The sequence below is a fragment of the Coffea arabica genome, chromosome 2c (genome assembly GCF_036785885.1).
Source record: "Coffea arabica cultivar ET-39 chromosome 2c, Coffea Arabica ET-39 HiFi, whole genome shotgun sequence".
NCBI classification, from domain to species: domain Eukaryota; kingdom Viridiplantae; phylum Streptophyta; class Magnoliopsida; order Gentianales; family Rubiaceae; genus Coffea; species Coffea arabica.
This window is the reverse complement of record NC_092312.1, coordinates 1,411,799-1,425,463: the sequence shown is the minus strand read 5'-3', so window position 1 is coordinate 1,425,463 and position 13,665 is coordinate 1,411,799. Positions and strand designations below refer to the sequence as shown.

At 40.5% G+C, this 13,665-nt stretch overlaps 1 protein-coding gene across 4 annotated transcripts; it reads right to left on the bottom strand.

Annotated features, from left to right (window-relative positions):
• Nucleotides 1–4: 4 nt before the first annotated feature.
• LOC113724898 (glutamate synthase [NADH], amyloplastic) lies at nucleotides 5–12,322 on the bottom strand. Of its 4 annotated transcripts, none has more exons than XM_027247778.2 (23): nucleotides 12,147–12,322; nucleotides 11,045–11,447; nucleotides 10,801–10,920; nucleotides 10,307–10,420; nucleotides 10,044–10,196; nucleotides 9,836–9,936; nucleotides 9,652–9,748; nucleotides 9,052–9,161; nucleotides 8,167–8,270; nucleotides 7,774–7,953; nucleotides 7,345–7,688; nucleotides 7,181–7,251; nucleotides 6,618–7,087; nucleotides 5,655–6,524; nucleotides 5,369–5,523; nucleotides 4,926–5,087; nucleotides 3,186–4,787; nucleotides 2,419–2,634; nucleotides 2,038–2,306; nucleotides 1,616–1,921; nucleotides 1,266–1,533; nucleotides 804–1,061; nucleotides 5–680 (listed from the first exon to the last, which is right to left on the bottom strand). In XM_027247778.2, exons 2-23 carry the CDS (start codon nucleotides 11,444–11,446, stop codon nucleotides 402–404), a joined length of 6,651 nt encoding a protein of 2,216 aa, XP_027103579.1. In that variant the 5' UTR covers nucleotide 11,447; nucleotides 12,147–12,322; the 3' UTR covers nucleotides 5–401. The 4 variants fall into 4 exon arrangements, with proteins under 4 accessions (XP_027103579.1, XP_071929420.1, XP_027103581.1 ...); XM_072073319.1 differs by having other exon boundaries at nucleotides 12,125–12,261; XM_027247780.2 differs by lacking the exons at nucleotides 9,836–9,936; nucleotides 10,044–10,196; nucleotides 10,307–10,420; ... (1 more) ...; nucleotides 11,045–11,447; nucleotides 12,147–12,322 and adding an exon at nucleotides 9,446–9,589 and having other exon boundaries at nucleotides 9,674–9,748.
• Nucleotides 12,323–13,665: the final 1,343 nt, after the last annotated feature.

Genomic DNA, 13,665 nt, shown 5'->3' with positions numbered 1-13,665 from the left:
AGAGTAAACAATCACTAGGACTCCCCATGCATTTATTTGGGTCGCAAATAAATCGTTTAAACTGTACATTATTTTTGCTGATACTAGCACACACAGTGAGCCACGGCCACCTTTCGGCCAAATACAGAGTTGAAAACTTAATTAACACAAACAAAATATGAAGAACAGAGAAAGAAGCTTACATTGGCATCATTAACACAAAAGCTAACACCAAAAATTGTCATGCTTCCACTCGGACTTTTAGTGTCTGACACATGATGACAAGCCTCTTTGCAGCTTATTTCCTTGATGATCCTCCGCGCACCGCCAGCAGACGACCAAATAAAAATGGTGTCTTGCACATACAGTAATTACAGTACACGCCTGCGTTCAGACGCTAGTAGTAATTGCGGCTTCTAAGTCTATGTCCTTACCGTCTGTCTGTTGCTATCTTGTTCTCTCTTGACAATATCCTCTTGCCTTCTGCCATCAATAGGAAGGCCTGTTGTGTCTTCCATGAGATACTTGTCCACCTGTGCAGCTGCTTGCCTGCCTTCGGAGATGGCCCATACAACCAGAGACTGGCCACGCCGACAGTCCCCAGCTGCAAATACACCTTCCACACTCGTTGAGAAGCGCCCATAGTCTGCTTTGAAGTTCGATCTATTGTCTTTCTCCAATCCAAGTTTGTCCGCTATGGTCTAGCGAGGAGAACAAAAGAAATCAGTTGGCAAATCAAAGACATCAAAACTAGTTTTACCACTCCATTGCAATGCCAATAACATAAAAACATGTTTTACAAATCAGAATTCCACAGTACTAACCGATTCAGGACCAAGGAAGCCCATTGCTAACAAAACTAGATCAGCCTCAATCATCTCCTCTGAGCCTTCCACTTCCTTAAATTGGAACTTCCCACTAGGATCCTTCTCCCACTGGACTCGTACAATCTCTAGTCCTTTAACCACTCCATTCTCATCGCCCACAAACCGCTTGGTTAATACCTCGTAGGACCTTGGATCTTTGCCAAACTTGGCAGCAGCTTCCTGGTGTCCATAGTCTATGCGAAATACCCGAGGCCACTGTCAACCAGGAACAGAGAGAGAAGAAAAACATTAACAAACAAAAGAAATAATTACAACAAATAATGGAACCAAATAACGCACATATCTCAGGAAACTATAAATTTCTTAAGCTGATAGAGAGTAAGATATGCACACAATTGCAAGAAACCAGCTAGATAATTATGAGATCAACAATAAAATGAAGGCAAAAATTGGTCAAACCTGTGGCCAGGGATTGTTTGGGGCCCTAGATTGTGGAGGCTGAGGAAGAAGTTCTAGATTTATAAGACCACTGCAACCATGTCGAATAGAGGTACCTATGCAGTCAGTACCAGTATCACCTCCACCAATAACCACTACCTTCTTGCCCTTAGCTGAAATGAAATTGCCATCCTCAAGATTGCTGTCAAGCAAACTCTTCGTATTAGCATGAAGAAATTCCATGGCAAAATGCACTCCAGAAAGCTCACGCCCAGGAACAGGAAGGTCCCTGCATTATCAATAACAAGTTTTTACCATTAAACATAGTTAAGGGATCCAGTGAATTTCATCTACCATATACATCTACTCACCTGGACTTTGTGGCTCCAACAGCCAAAACAATTGCATCATGTTCCTCACGAAGTCGGTCTAGGGAGAATGAGGGATCTTTGCCTACATTGGCATTAACCACAAAGTTGATACCTTCCTTTTCCATAAGATCAACCCTTCTCTGGACAACATCAACTTTATCAGCCTTCATGTTGGGCACCCCATACATCATAAGACCACCAATTCGATCAGCACGCTCAAACACAGTAACAGCATGACCCATCCTATTTAACTGATCAGCAGCAGCTAAGCCAGCAGGTCCACTTCCAACAACAGCAACTCTCTTCCTGTAAGAGCAAAAATAATTATTATCACACGGCAAAATTGAACTACACCGAAAAGCACTTCTCTACTAGTGGAAGAAGCCAAATTTCCCAGAAGATAAAAGAGTTTAAGAGCATACCCAGTTCTCATTTGTGGAGGCCTTGGTACCATCCATCCCTCCTCAAAGGCTTTGTCAATGATAGTGCACTCAATGCTTTTGATGGAGACTGGATTCTCGATAATACCAAGCACACAAGACCCTTCACAAGGCGCAGGGCAGACTCGGCCAGTAAACTCCGGAAAATTGTTGGTCTCAAGAAGCCTATCTAATGCTTCCCGCCATCTATTCTGGTATACTAACTCATTGAATTCAGGTATCTTATTCCCAAGGGGACATCCAGAGTTCTCCTATATTATTTTCAAAGACATACATGATTAAAAAGATTGATAAGTGAAAGAATCAGCATAGGAAAAACAAAAAGTAAATATCAGTACCAGGTTCTGTAAAGGGAAGTGTTACCTGATGACAAAAAGGAGTGCCACAGTCCATACAGCGAGCAGACTGTGTTGTAAGAAGTGGACCAGGTTTCAGTTCTTCCATAACTTCTTTCCAATCATAGATCCGCTTGTTGGGATCCCTATATGAAATACCCTCTCTCTCATATCGAACAAAACCTCCATTCTTCTCAGCATCAGCCACACATGTAGGCCTCTTAACTGAAATGACCCTTTCTACCTGTTAATGATGAGAACTCATGAGAAATTTCAAGATAATGTTGCTTTATAGACTTCTATTAAAACCAGAAAGAGGAAAGAATAATTTAAAAAAAAAGGAGCAACTCAAGTTCAACTCAGATGATCAATAACTAAATGCAATCTTCACCTGCTTAGGTAATTAAACACAGGTTTTATAAAGTTCAATTTACTAGTTTACGGTAGGCGTGTAATTAAAAGTTTCCACTGTTAAAGATATTTTTTGTGAATTGTTGGTGTTGATTGAGTAAAAGCTATACGTAGAATAAGTTTCTTTTACTTAAATTCTTCAGATGATGGAACTACTGAAATACTAACCATAGAAATCTCCAGAAAAATTACAAACATATAACACGCTGCTTAAGCTGTGGGAAATGATATTTTCCCTCTACAAAAAGCTTCTTGTAGAACCTTACTATGTACTTTGCCTTCTATACATGCTTGTCGTTTTTCTTAAAAAATCAGACTACACAAGAACTTTATTGGTGTGGTCAAATATCATTCCCAATAAGTAATTTACCCAGAAAAGTTTACCTGATTGGCTTTTTTGTTCAAGGATCCAGCTGAAAACTTTTTAAGCTCTTCAAAAGCATCTTTCCCCATCAACTCTGCCTCTTCTTGCTCCTCAATTTCTCTTGCAGTTCGTTCAGCAGCAATGTTGGCAGTCTCCTTTTCTTTCATGCTTGCAAGAACCCGTTTATAGTCTCTAGGGAAGACCTTGATAAATTTAGGCAAAAGATCATCGAAATTTGAAAGAACCTCCTTCGCTAGCTTGCTGTTGGTGTGGCGCTGATGTTGTTGTATCATCATTTTCAGAGTCAGAATATCATCTTCGTTTTCTACTTTATCAAGATCCACCAACTCAGAGTTGCAATGAGATTGGAACTTAGAATCCATATCAAGCACAAAAGCAATTCCTCCACTCATGCCAGCAGCAAAGTTTCTTCCAGTTTTCCCCAGCACAACAACAGTTCCACCAGTCATGTATTCACATCCATGATCACCAACACCTTCCACAACTGCTTTGGCACCTGAGTTTCGCACACAAAACCTTTCCGCAGCCATCCCATTAAAGTAAGCTTCACCACCAGTAGCCCCGTATAAAGCCACATTTCCAATAACAATATTTTCCTTTGCATCAAACCTGCTTTCTCTGGGAGGATACACAATGATCTTGCCACCAGATAGTCCCTTACCCACATAATCATTGCTGTCACCTTCCAGCTCCAATGTGATGCCAGGGCAAACAAAAGCACCAAAACTCTGGCCAGCACTACCATTGAATTTGATGTGAATTGTATCTGCTGGAAGTCCCACCATGCTGTGGCGCTTTGTTACTTCATGGCTAAGCATGGTTCCAACAGCCCGATTTGTATTGCAAATTCCAGTTTCGACATATACCGGAACACATTTTTCAATTCCCACTTTGGACAGATCTATTAATTTGTTATCCATAGCCATGTCCAAACTATGATCCTGTTTCTGTATGCAGTACTGTGCAGCATCTGGCCGGATGTCAGCAGCAGGTCTAAGCAATAAAGAGAGATCAATGTTCTTGAGCTTTTCATTGTTCTTGACCAAGTCTTCATTGAGTTCAAGCATATCTGAGCGACCAACCATTTCAATAAGCGTTCGAAATCCGAGCTGAGACATGATTTCCCTGACTTCCTCTGCTAGCATAAAGAAAAAGTTTATGACATGTTCTGGTTCCCCAGCAAACTTTTCTCGAAGAACTGGATCTTGGGTGGCGATCCCCACTGGACAAGTGTTTTTGTGGCACTTCCGCATCATAATGCAGCCAAGAGTGATGAGGGGAGCAGTGCTAAAACCAAACTCCTCGGCACCAAGAAGTGCAGCAATTGCAACATCTCTTCCAGTTTTCAGCTGGCCATCAGTCTGAAGAACAGTTCGGCCACGAAGGTCATTCGCAACTAAGGTTTGGTGGGTCTCAGCCAGACCAAGTTCCCATGGGAGCCCTGCACTCTTGATGCCAGTCCACCTTGAGGCCCCAGTACCTCCATCATGACCCGAGATCAAGACATGATCAGCGTGACCCTTTACGACACCACTAGCAATTACCCCAACACCAGCTTCAGAAACTAACTTCACACTTATACGTGCACCAGGATTTGCATTCTGCAAATTGTAGAAAAACATCAGGCAAAATCACGTCTAATGAAACAGGTATACTTATTACCTTCAAGTAGAGTCTATGCTCCAGAACTAAATTAACTAATCACATGAGCAAAATTACCATGAAACTTGGGGATATACCTTCAAGTCATGAATTAGTTGAGCAAGATCTTCAATTGAATATATGTCATGATGGGGTGGAGGGCTTATCAGCCCCACTCCAGCAGTAGAGTTTCTAGTCACGGCAATGTCACCAATAACCTTGTGACCAGGAAGTTCGCCACCTTCTCCCGGCTTTGCTCCCTGCAATCAAAGAAACCAAACATTGATTATAAACCTGTCTTTTCAGAATTAAGCATGTTTTAGATCACTTTTACTCTCACCACATCCAAATGCAGATATCAATTAAAAGATGCAAAAACACCAACAGGTGCTTTGAAGATGGGGCATCATCTGCCTATGAACATAAATTCATAAAGAACAAGAGCCTATGCACTGTGGGGGCACAGGGAATAAAAGGTATAAAAGAACATGAACAGTTGGACAGCATCACATGACATTTCTTGAAATGGATGGAGCTGTACCTGAGCCATTTTTATTTGCAACTCATCAGCATTTGTGAGGTAATAACTTGAAACACCAAATCTTCCACTTGCAACCTGCTTAATTGCACTCCTCTTTGGATTCATTGAACCATCTGGCAGAGGATCCATGCGAGATGGTTGCTCACCCCCCTCACCTGTCCCCCCCAAAAAAAGGAAAGTTATGTATGCATTAAAATGTTTTTGTAAAAAGACACTCATCCCTCGTTATATTTTCATTTAGATCACACCAACTTCAGTGCCTTCACAGAGAGAGAGAGAGACGTACCTGTGTTTGACTTTCCCCCAATTTTGTTCATAGCAATAGCAAGGGTTGAGTGTGCTTCCAGTGATATTGATCCATAACTCATTGCTCCGGTACAAAATCGTTTTACAATCTCACTGGCTGGTTCAACTTCTTCCAAAGGAACCCCCATCACTTCGTCTTTAAATTTCAAAAGTCCCCTCAAATTGCAGCTCTTGTTCAATTCTTGTATCCGTCTCGAATATTCCTTGTAAGCAGCCACACTATTAGATCTGGCAGCTTCCTGAAGCTTTGCTATAGCAAGAGGATCATTCAGGTGAATTTCACCACCTTTCCTCCAGTGATAATCACCAGGATTAGGGAGGGCTACAGCCTCAGCGCTGCCAGCAGGTAAGACCCTTGATGGAAATGCCAGCTCATGCAACTCAAGAGCATCATTTGCAAGTGCATCAAAAGTTGCACCTTCAACCCTGCTTGGAGTCCCAGTAAAGCACCTCTCCATGACTTCAGATGAAAGGCCAACTGCCTCAAATATTTGGGCACCCTTGTAAGATGCCAAAGTTGATATTCCCATTTTAGCAAGAACCTTCATCATGCCATAGTTACTTGCATTGAAGTATTTTTTAACGAGCTCATCCTTGGAATGGAACTGACCAGTTGGCTTGGGTGGAATCTTCCCATCTACCTGTAGTCTCAAAATTGCTTCTATAGCTAAATAAGGGCAGATTGCATCTGCACCAAATCCCACCAGAGTACAGAAGTGATGCACTTCACGAGGCTCAGCAGATTCAACAATCAGTGCAACTCGTGTTCTCTCAAGCCTTTTCACCAGATGATGATGAACAGCTCCGACAGCCAATAAAGAGCTTACAGCAACACGCTTTGGTGAGAAGGCTACAAAGATCACAGAATGAAAAATTAGTGGATTTTTACCACCAAATAACAATATGAAGTGAGATGGAGGAAAGGAGTAGAAACTGGTGGTACCTCTGTCGGAAAGTACAAGTGCTGTATAACCCTCTTTAATTGCATCATGTGCTTCTGAGCATATCCGGTCTAGGGTCTCCTCCAAGCCCTTCCTACCATGGCCAACAGAATAGGTGATATCTATGACCTTGCTGCGCCAGCCTCTGTAGTCCATCTTCTTGATTGCTTCCATTTCTTCAATGGACAATAAAGGCCCTTTCAGCGAGAGGCGGTGACATTGTTCTTCTGTGGTTTCTGTCAGATCACCTTCTGGACCTATCATGCATTCCATGGAAGTAACAATCTTCTCCCTGATGGGATCAATAGGCGGGTTTGTAACTTGAGCAAACATCTGCTTGAAGTATTCAAAGGTGAGTTTCTCTCGATTAGACATCACCGCCAAGGGAGCATCATTTCCCATTGAACCAAGCGCCTCAATACCATCTTTTGCCATTGGAAGTAGTAGCATCTCCAGAGCTTCAACGGTATAACTGCAAACAAAACATGAAATTAAATCCAAAGCCCACAGAAATGGAAAGGCCTAGCCTAGTCCAAGCATCTGCATGACAAAGATAGATGCATACCCAAAAGCCTTCAAAGGCGCCAACAACCCATGAATGCCCATGTTTTCCATGCTATCATCATCTTTTGATGCCTAAAAGTTGCAAAACATAAACCAGAATCATAAAAAAAGAAGTTGGTAATCAAATTCTTGAAAATAATGTCAGCAACAGCAAAGGATTCTCACAGGCACAACTCCTGCTATAGCTGGAGAGACCCTTTGAGATTCATGAACAGATTTTACTATGTCTTTTAGTTCTATCTTTTGCCTCTTCAGCCACTCCCCATAAGGCCTTGCAAGCGAATACTGCTGCTTCAATGCCTCATCATCTACAACAACATGCTTCTCAAAATCTACCAGAAGCATCATGCCTGGATTAAGTCTTCCTTTCCTAGATACATCTTCAGGTGGGATATCTACCACTCCAACTTCACTAGCCATAATCACCCGGCCACTGTGAGTGATATAAAAGCGGCCAGGACGCAACCCATTCCGATCCAGTGTTGCTCCAAGGTAGCGACCATCAGTAACTGCAAGAAACTTGATGTAAGGGCAAAGAATATAATCCTATTTAACTACATCAAGTCCAAAATCCGGATCCTTCTTAACACGTACACGATATGAGTGCAGGCCCATCCCATGGTTCCATAAGGGCTGAGAAATACTCATACAAGGCCTTTCGCTGAGGATCCATATTCTTGTCATTCTGCCAGGCCTCAGGAATCATCATCATTATAGCCTCAGGAAGACTTCTACCGGCTCGAACTAAAAGCTCAAGTACACCATCAAAAGCTCCTGAAACATGAGAAATGACTACCGGTTACACAAGAATCCAAATGGGAAAATTAGGATGGACATGTTAAGTACACAATTTAGCACTCCCAAGCGCACAAAATCTCCATGGGAAAGATACATATGATGCTTACCAATCTAAAGAAATTACAGGTCTATATAACATGAGTATGTACAGGCACATTGAGGAATGTTGGGAATGGAAAAAGTTAAAACCTGAATCAGATGAACTAGCATCTACTATAGGCAAGAGCTTCTTCATCTCAGTCTTGGAAAGACCCAGCTCCTTGCATTTTAGCAGACCTTCACGAGCTTTCATCCTGGTAAAGAGAAAACAGAAAAAGTACATCCACTGTCACTTCTAAGTAAATGGCCCAAAACTAGATCCAGTATGCAAAAATCCACCGGCAACCCCCTCCCCTCTCCCCCCCCCCCCCTTTAAAAAAGGTTACAAAAAAGGTCATCTGTTTGGTACAATAATCCAAATGAGCCATGGAACATCTTCTGGAAACTAAATAGTCAGCAAATTGCTCCCATACTATGCCAAAAAATGAATTTAAATGCCCGGAATAAAACAAACATCAGACTTGCAGTACAAATGGAAGTTTTCCTTTTTATAATACCAAGAAGTGGATACCTACACTAAGAGTCCAATTTAGAGACTAACAAACAGCAGAGACAAATAAAAACTTCACTGCTCTATGCAACAACATAACATACACAGTTAGGTTGTACTGACACTAAAACCAGCTTAGCCAAATATGTGTTTTATATCAGGGAATCTCATCTAATTTGCTACAGCACTTGATAACTAGACTTTTTTGGTTTTACAAAATAATCAAGATATGTCAAAAGAAAAAAAAGGAAACAAAATTTTTTGTTACATCTTGACAAAGCTGAAAAGGTGTATCATTCAATGGCAGACGTATTGGCCTGACAAAGAAGCGTAAAGCAGATAAGAGGGCAAAATCAACCAAGGGCCAAGCTTATTTTCGATTTCCACAATAAAGGATTTAACATGGAGCTCTCTCCATAACAATTTAGCCAAAAAAAAGATTCAGAAGATAATGAGCGGCTCATATACGTTAATAATTGACTAACCAGTTCACATTGCCTCGAAGTGTATTAATCTCCCCATTGTGACCTAAAACACGCATAGGCTGAGCACGGTCCCAACTGGGAAATGTATTTGTTGAGAACCTGGAGTGTATCTGCATGAAAGTTTCAGTTGAACAACATAATCAGCAATAATACCTTTCAGATGATTCATAAAAGTGGTCTTCCTACACAAGATCAAATTGAAATTGTGTTCAGGGCACTTGGAAAATTAGTAGATGTCATTGCCAGCAAAACATCTTGAAAACCCTAAACTACCTTGACCAAACACAATTTTCTTCACACCATTAAGATGGAGGACTCATCCTCTAAAACTGATCATGGGGAGGAAGCCACCAAGTTCTGCAAACATGATTTACTTCACAATTAGGTTCCTTACCAACTCATCCAAAGTATCCAATCTGGCATCCAAACTCATATATTGATCAAGGGTGTGGAAGAACTTAAGAGATCATTCATACTTCAATGCCTCAGAAGTCATTCCTCAACCTTGCATCTCTTCAGTTAACTGGTTGATCCAATGCTGTTGGTTGTGAAGTATGGAGTCAGCAGACAAAATAACAAGTGAACGGAAAAAATATTTACCAGGGCCATGTAGCTCGTAAACCTTTCATTGCCAAGATCTGCATAGTAGTATTCTTTCAACTGAGCAGGCTTCAACTGACCTTTGTAGACAACCGTCCTACACAACAGCCCAGAAGCAGTAAGGCTTTTGAGCAAGACAAATGTCAATATCAGACAACCATAACCAATCATGGACTAGACAAACCTGGAGGAAAGAGAACATATGTAGAAGTCCCTCACACCACCGTGTTGGAGGTTTAAAGCAGCTCGGATAGCTACCATTGAAACCCTCCTTAAAATATACATCTGTGTGGGGAAAAGAGCAAAAGACAAAATTAGGAAGATACAAAAGTATGCATGCTTTATCAACCCAAAGAAAGTAAATCAACTGAACAATGACAGTAGGAAACAACCTGTTGTTCAAAATCAGCTTTTGACCTTGGCGTGGGTGTAAGAAATACTTGCTCAACTACAGGCTCGGTCTGCAAAGCAGACTTGCCCAATCCGGAGTTATCTGTTGGAACAGTCCTCCATCCAAGAACAGTATGCCCGAGTGATTCAGCTACCTAAAAGTAGAGATAAAAAAACATTTTGGAATCAGATTAAGTCCAAAAGAACTCGTTTATCATACCAAAATAACAAGAAAACAATCCAACTAACTTCCTTCAGAAACTACCTTGGTAAATACAATTTTGCTCTGCTCCCTACGGCTTTCAGATGTAGGCAAGAACAACATGCCCACCGCATATTCCCTAGGTGGCGGTAGTTCAAAGCCCATTTCTTTTGCGACCTGTTAGATCAAGACCCAGCATAAAATCCACCACCAATCAAAATTCAACAATTCTATTTATTAAACATTTCAAGCAAAACTAACATCAAAAGTAAGTTAAGTTACCAACACCTAATCCACTTCTCTTCAATTAAAAATAAAAAGACAAATAATACTAGAAAATACTAAAACAATTCAAGAACCTCTGTGATTGTACCATAAATACTTGACCACAAACAAAAACAAAATCAAGGAAAAACAAATTTGCCACCATAAACTTTTAATTGCAGGCTTCAAAATGATTGCTTGAACGAGAAAAGGAGTTTCCATTTTCAGCTAAGCAGAGCTTACAACAAGGGTTAAAAAGAAATAGCAAAGAAAATCGCAAATTGCTAACAAACCTCCTTGTAAAAATCATGAGGAAGAGCCACAAGAATGCCAGCACCATCACCAGTATTAGTCTCACAACCACATGCACCTCTGTGGCTCATCCGAACCAACATCTCTATCGCATCAGTCACCTACACGCGTCAAATAAATAAACATCAAACTGATTCTTCATCGACTGTAGAGATTTCGTGCGCGGATGTGTGTGTTTCTTTTTTGTCTTTTTTTTAAAAAAAAAAAAATTGGTGAAATCCATACCGTTTTACGGCTGCTTTCGCCGGAAAGTTCAGCAACAAAGCCGACTCCACAGGAATCCTTATCAAAAGAAGGATCATAAAGACCGAGCGGCTTCTCTGGGATCTGAGACAATGCGGATCGTAGCTGGAACACCCTAAGCTTCGGGGGTCGACCCGGCCCATCGGTTTGCCAGAGATGCGACCTTTCCGATCCTAGGGCTCGCGGTAACCTAGCTCCAAAAAGTTTACTACTTCTTTCCAAACCACATCCACTCCTCCTCCCAGCCGCCGACCTAATGCCAACCACTCGACTTAGAGGTACTACATTCAATTGATTGTTCGCAAAGGGCTTCGTCACCGACGGCAATCCGACGGCCCCGCGGCCACTTTTCGACGGAATTACAGTTCCCGAGGCCACCGACATTCTGTTTAAATAATCGATTAAATCAGTCTTCAAAGAAAACAAAACAACCTTCCTGCTTCAGCTATAGATAGCAGAGAAGCTGTGCTAGTAGTATCGTCGTTTTGGGATTTAATTTAACTTTCGGGTTTCGCGGCAACGAGGAAAGAAAGAATGAATAAACACGAACGGAGATCGGACCCTCCTTCTCTCTTTTGATCCCTCAAACAAAAGGAAATCCCGAATTCAAATATCAAAGCAGATAGTTGGTTGAGCCTAAAATACCAGATCCATAACGGTTTCAATCGACTTTCAACAAATTTTTGAAATTGAAATAGTAAGAAAACCGCTCGAATACGGTCCAGATGAGAGGCTGAAGGATTTCTAACTCTATTCTGCTTTCTTTCTCTCTCTTTTTTGTTTTTCCTTACTTTTAATTATAATTAGGAGGCTGTGGCTGGTTTGTTTGTTTCCGCTGGAATCTAAATCTGAAAAGATGGGGTTGTTGAGCGAGTGGGTGAGGTGGGAGGGGGGTGGGAATTGCGGTGTCCTTATCCACAGCGGAGCTTACGACGAGATTGAGCTAAGAGAAGGAATACGGCAACAACTAAACTACCTAAGTTTCCGAGAGCAACAATAACAGAGCAAAATTACTACGGGGATTCTTGGGGGGAAATAAATACAGAGAAAGAGAAGACGAACACGAGGGAATAAAAGACCAGACCACAGCAGAGAAGAATGGACTGACGAGAACTGCTGCAACACTACTAGTCTTCTTCTTCTTCTTATTAGCACAAAGGCAAGTGAGCGAGGCGAGGGCTGTGTGTCAGGGGATTTATAGAGAGAGTCTCTACCAGGGTTTCTGATATAAGTGAGTAAATGGTGGTTTCTGCCGTAAGTGGGGGCCATGTCCCCAGCTTCCCCCTTCCAAAAAAAAAAATTTTTTTTCTCAATGACGTGACAGCTATTAACCGTTGCCACGTGTTATCGGTGGCCTATGCGGCAGGCGACAACCGCTAAATTTAATCTTAACTTTGTTGAGTCTGAGAGGGCAAAATAGAATAATGCATCCTAGGCTGGTTAGCCGCCGTTAGGCTCGGTTCCGAGCCTCCGCGGCTCTGGGTGGCTGGTAAAAATTACTGAATAACTTTTATAAAAAAAAAAATTCCTAACAGTTTACTTGATGGGGCTGTTTATCATCCGTTCCCAGAAACACCCCCCCCCCCGGCCCGGCCCAAAAAAACAAAAACACCTACTTCTTTTGTGAGGAATTATTTTCACTATGGAGCGTAAGCAGGTGGTAAATTGTCAAATCCGCTGTTTCTTAATCGGATTCACGTGCAAATACGGATATGCCTAAATGATAAACACAAATACAAAGTGGTAAACATATATAAGTCTTTAAAAATTAACAGGCGACCCATCATTAATTTGTACCTCTTTTATATATTGCTTACAATAAGATTTTCCTTCTCCATTTTATTCAACGTCATACAAGTTTTCCAAATTGCTTTTCTTTCATACAAATTCACGTTAATGCGCAAATATCATTTTTGTGATAATGTTGTAGCGTGTAATAAAATAAAAAATAATTTTCTATATGTTGACAATATATATACTATTAAAGTTAGATGAGTGACAATTAATTTAAATTTTATAAAATATTATTAAGTTTTAAATTTGAAAGCCATATATTAATTTTTGAAGCAAAAATAGATTATTTATATATATATATATATATATATATATCAATTGATTGAAAGCCATATATTAATTGTGCTATACAAATTAAAAGCTTTAATGTTACATGCACTATCTATGTGAAATTTTTTGACATAATTATATATAGATATATGATACATGAGCAAAAAATGAATTTAAAATTTGAATGATAGTGACGTGACATTCATCTAAATTCGCTTGTGTAAAATACAAAAATTTACAAGGATAATGTATAAAAATTTTGATTCTACAAATACATGGGGAAAAGAGCGGTAGTATTTTGATAGTTGATTATTTTAGATTTTTTTTAAATATTGTAACATTTTTTTATTAATTGTATATAAAATAAAAAAATAATTAAAAATATTTTAATATTAATAATGTAAGTAAATAAAAAAGGACAAATAGTCTGTTGTAGATCTCATCTCTAGGGACGGAACATAATCAACCGAGGTTAGGTGGGAAGTTGACCGTGAGGTGATACGCACATGGTGACGGTTGGAGTGACGAAATTAGCGGGT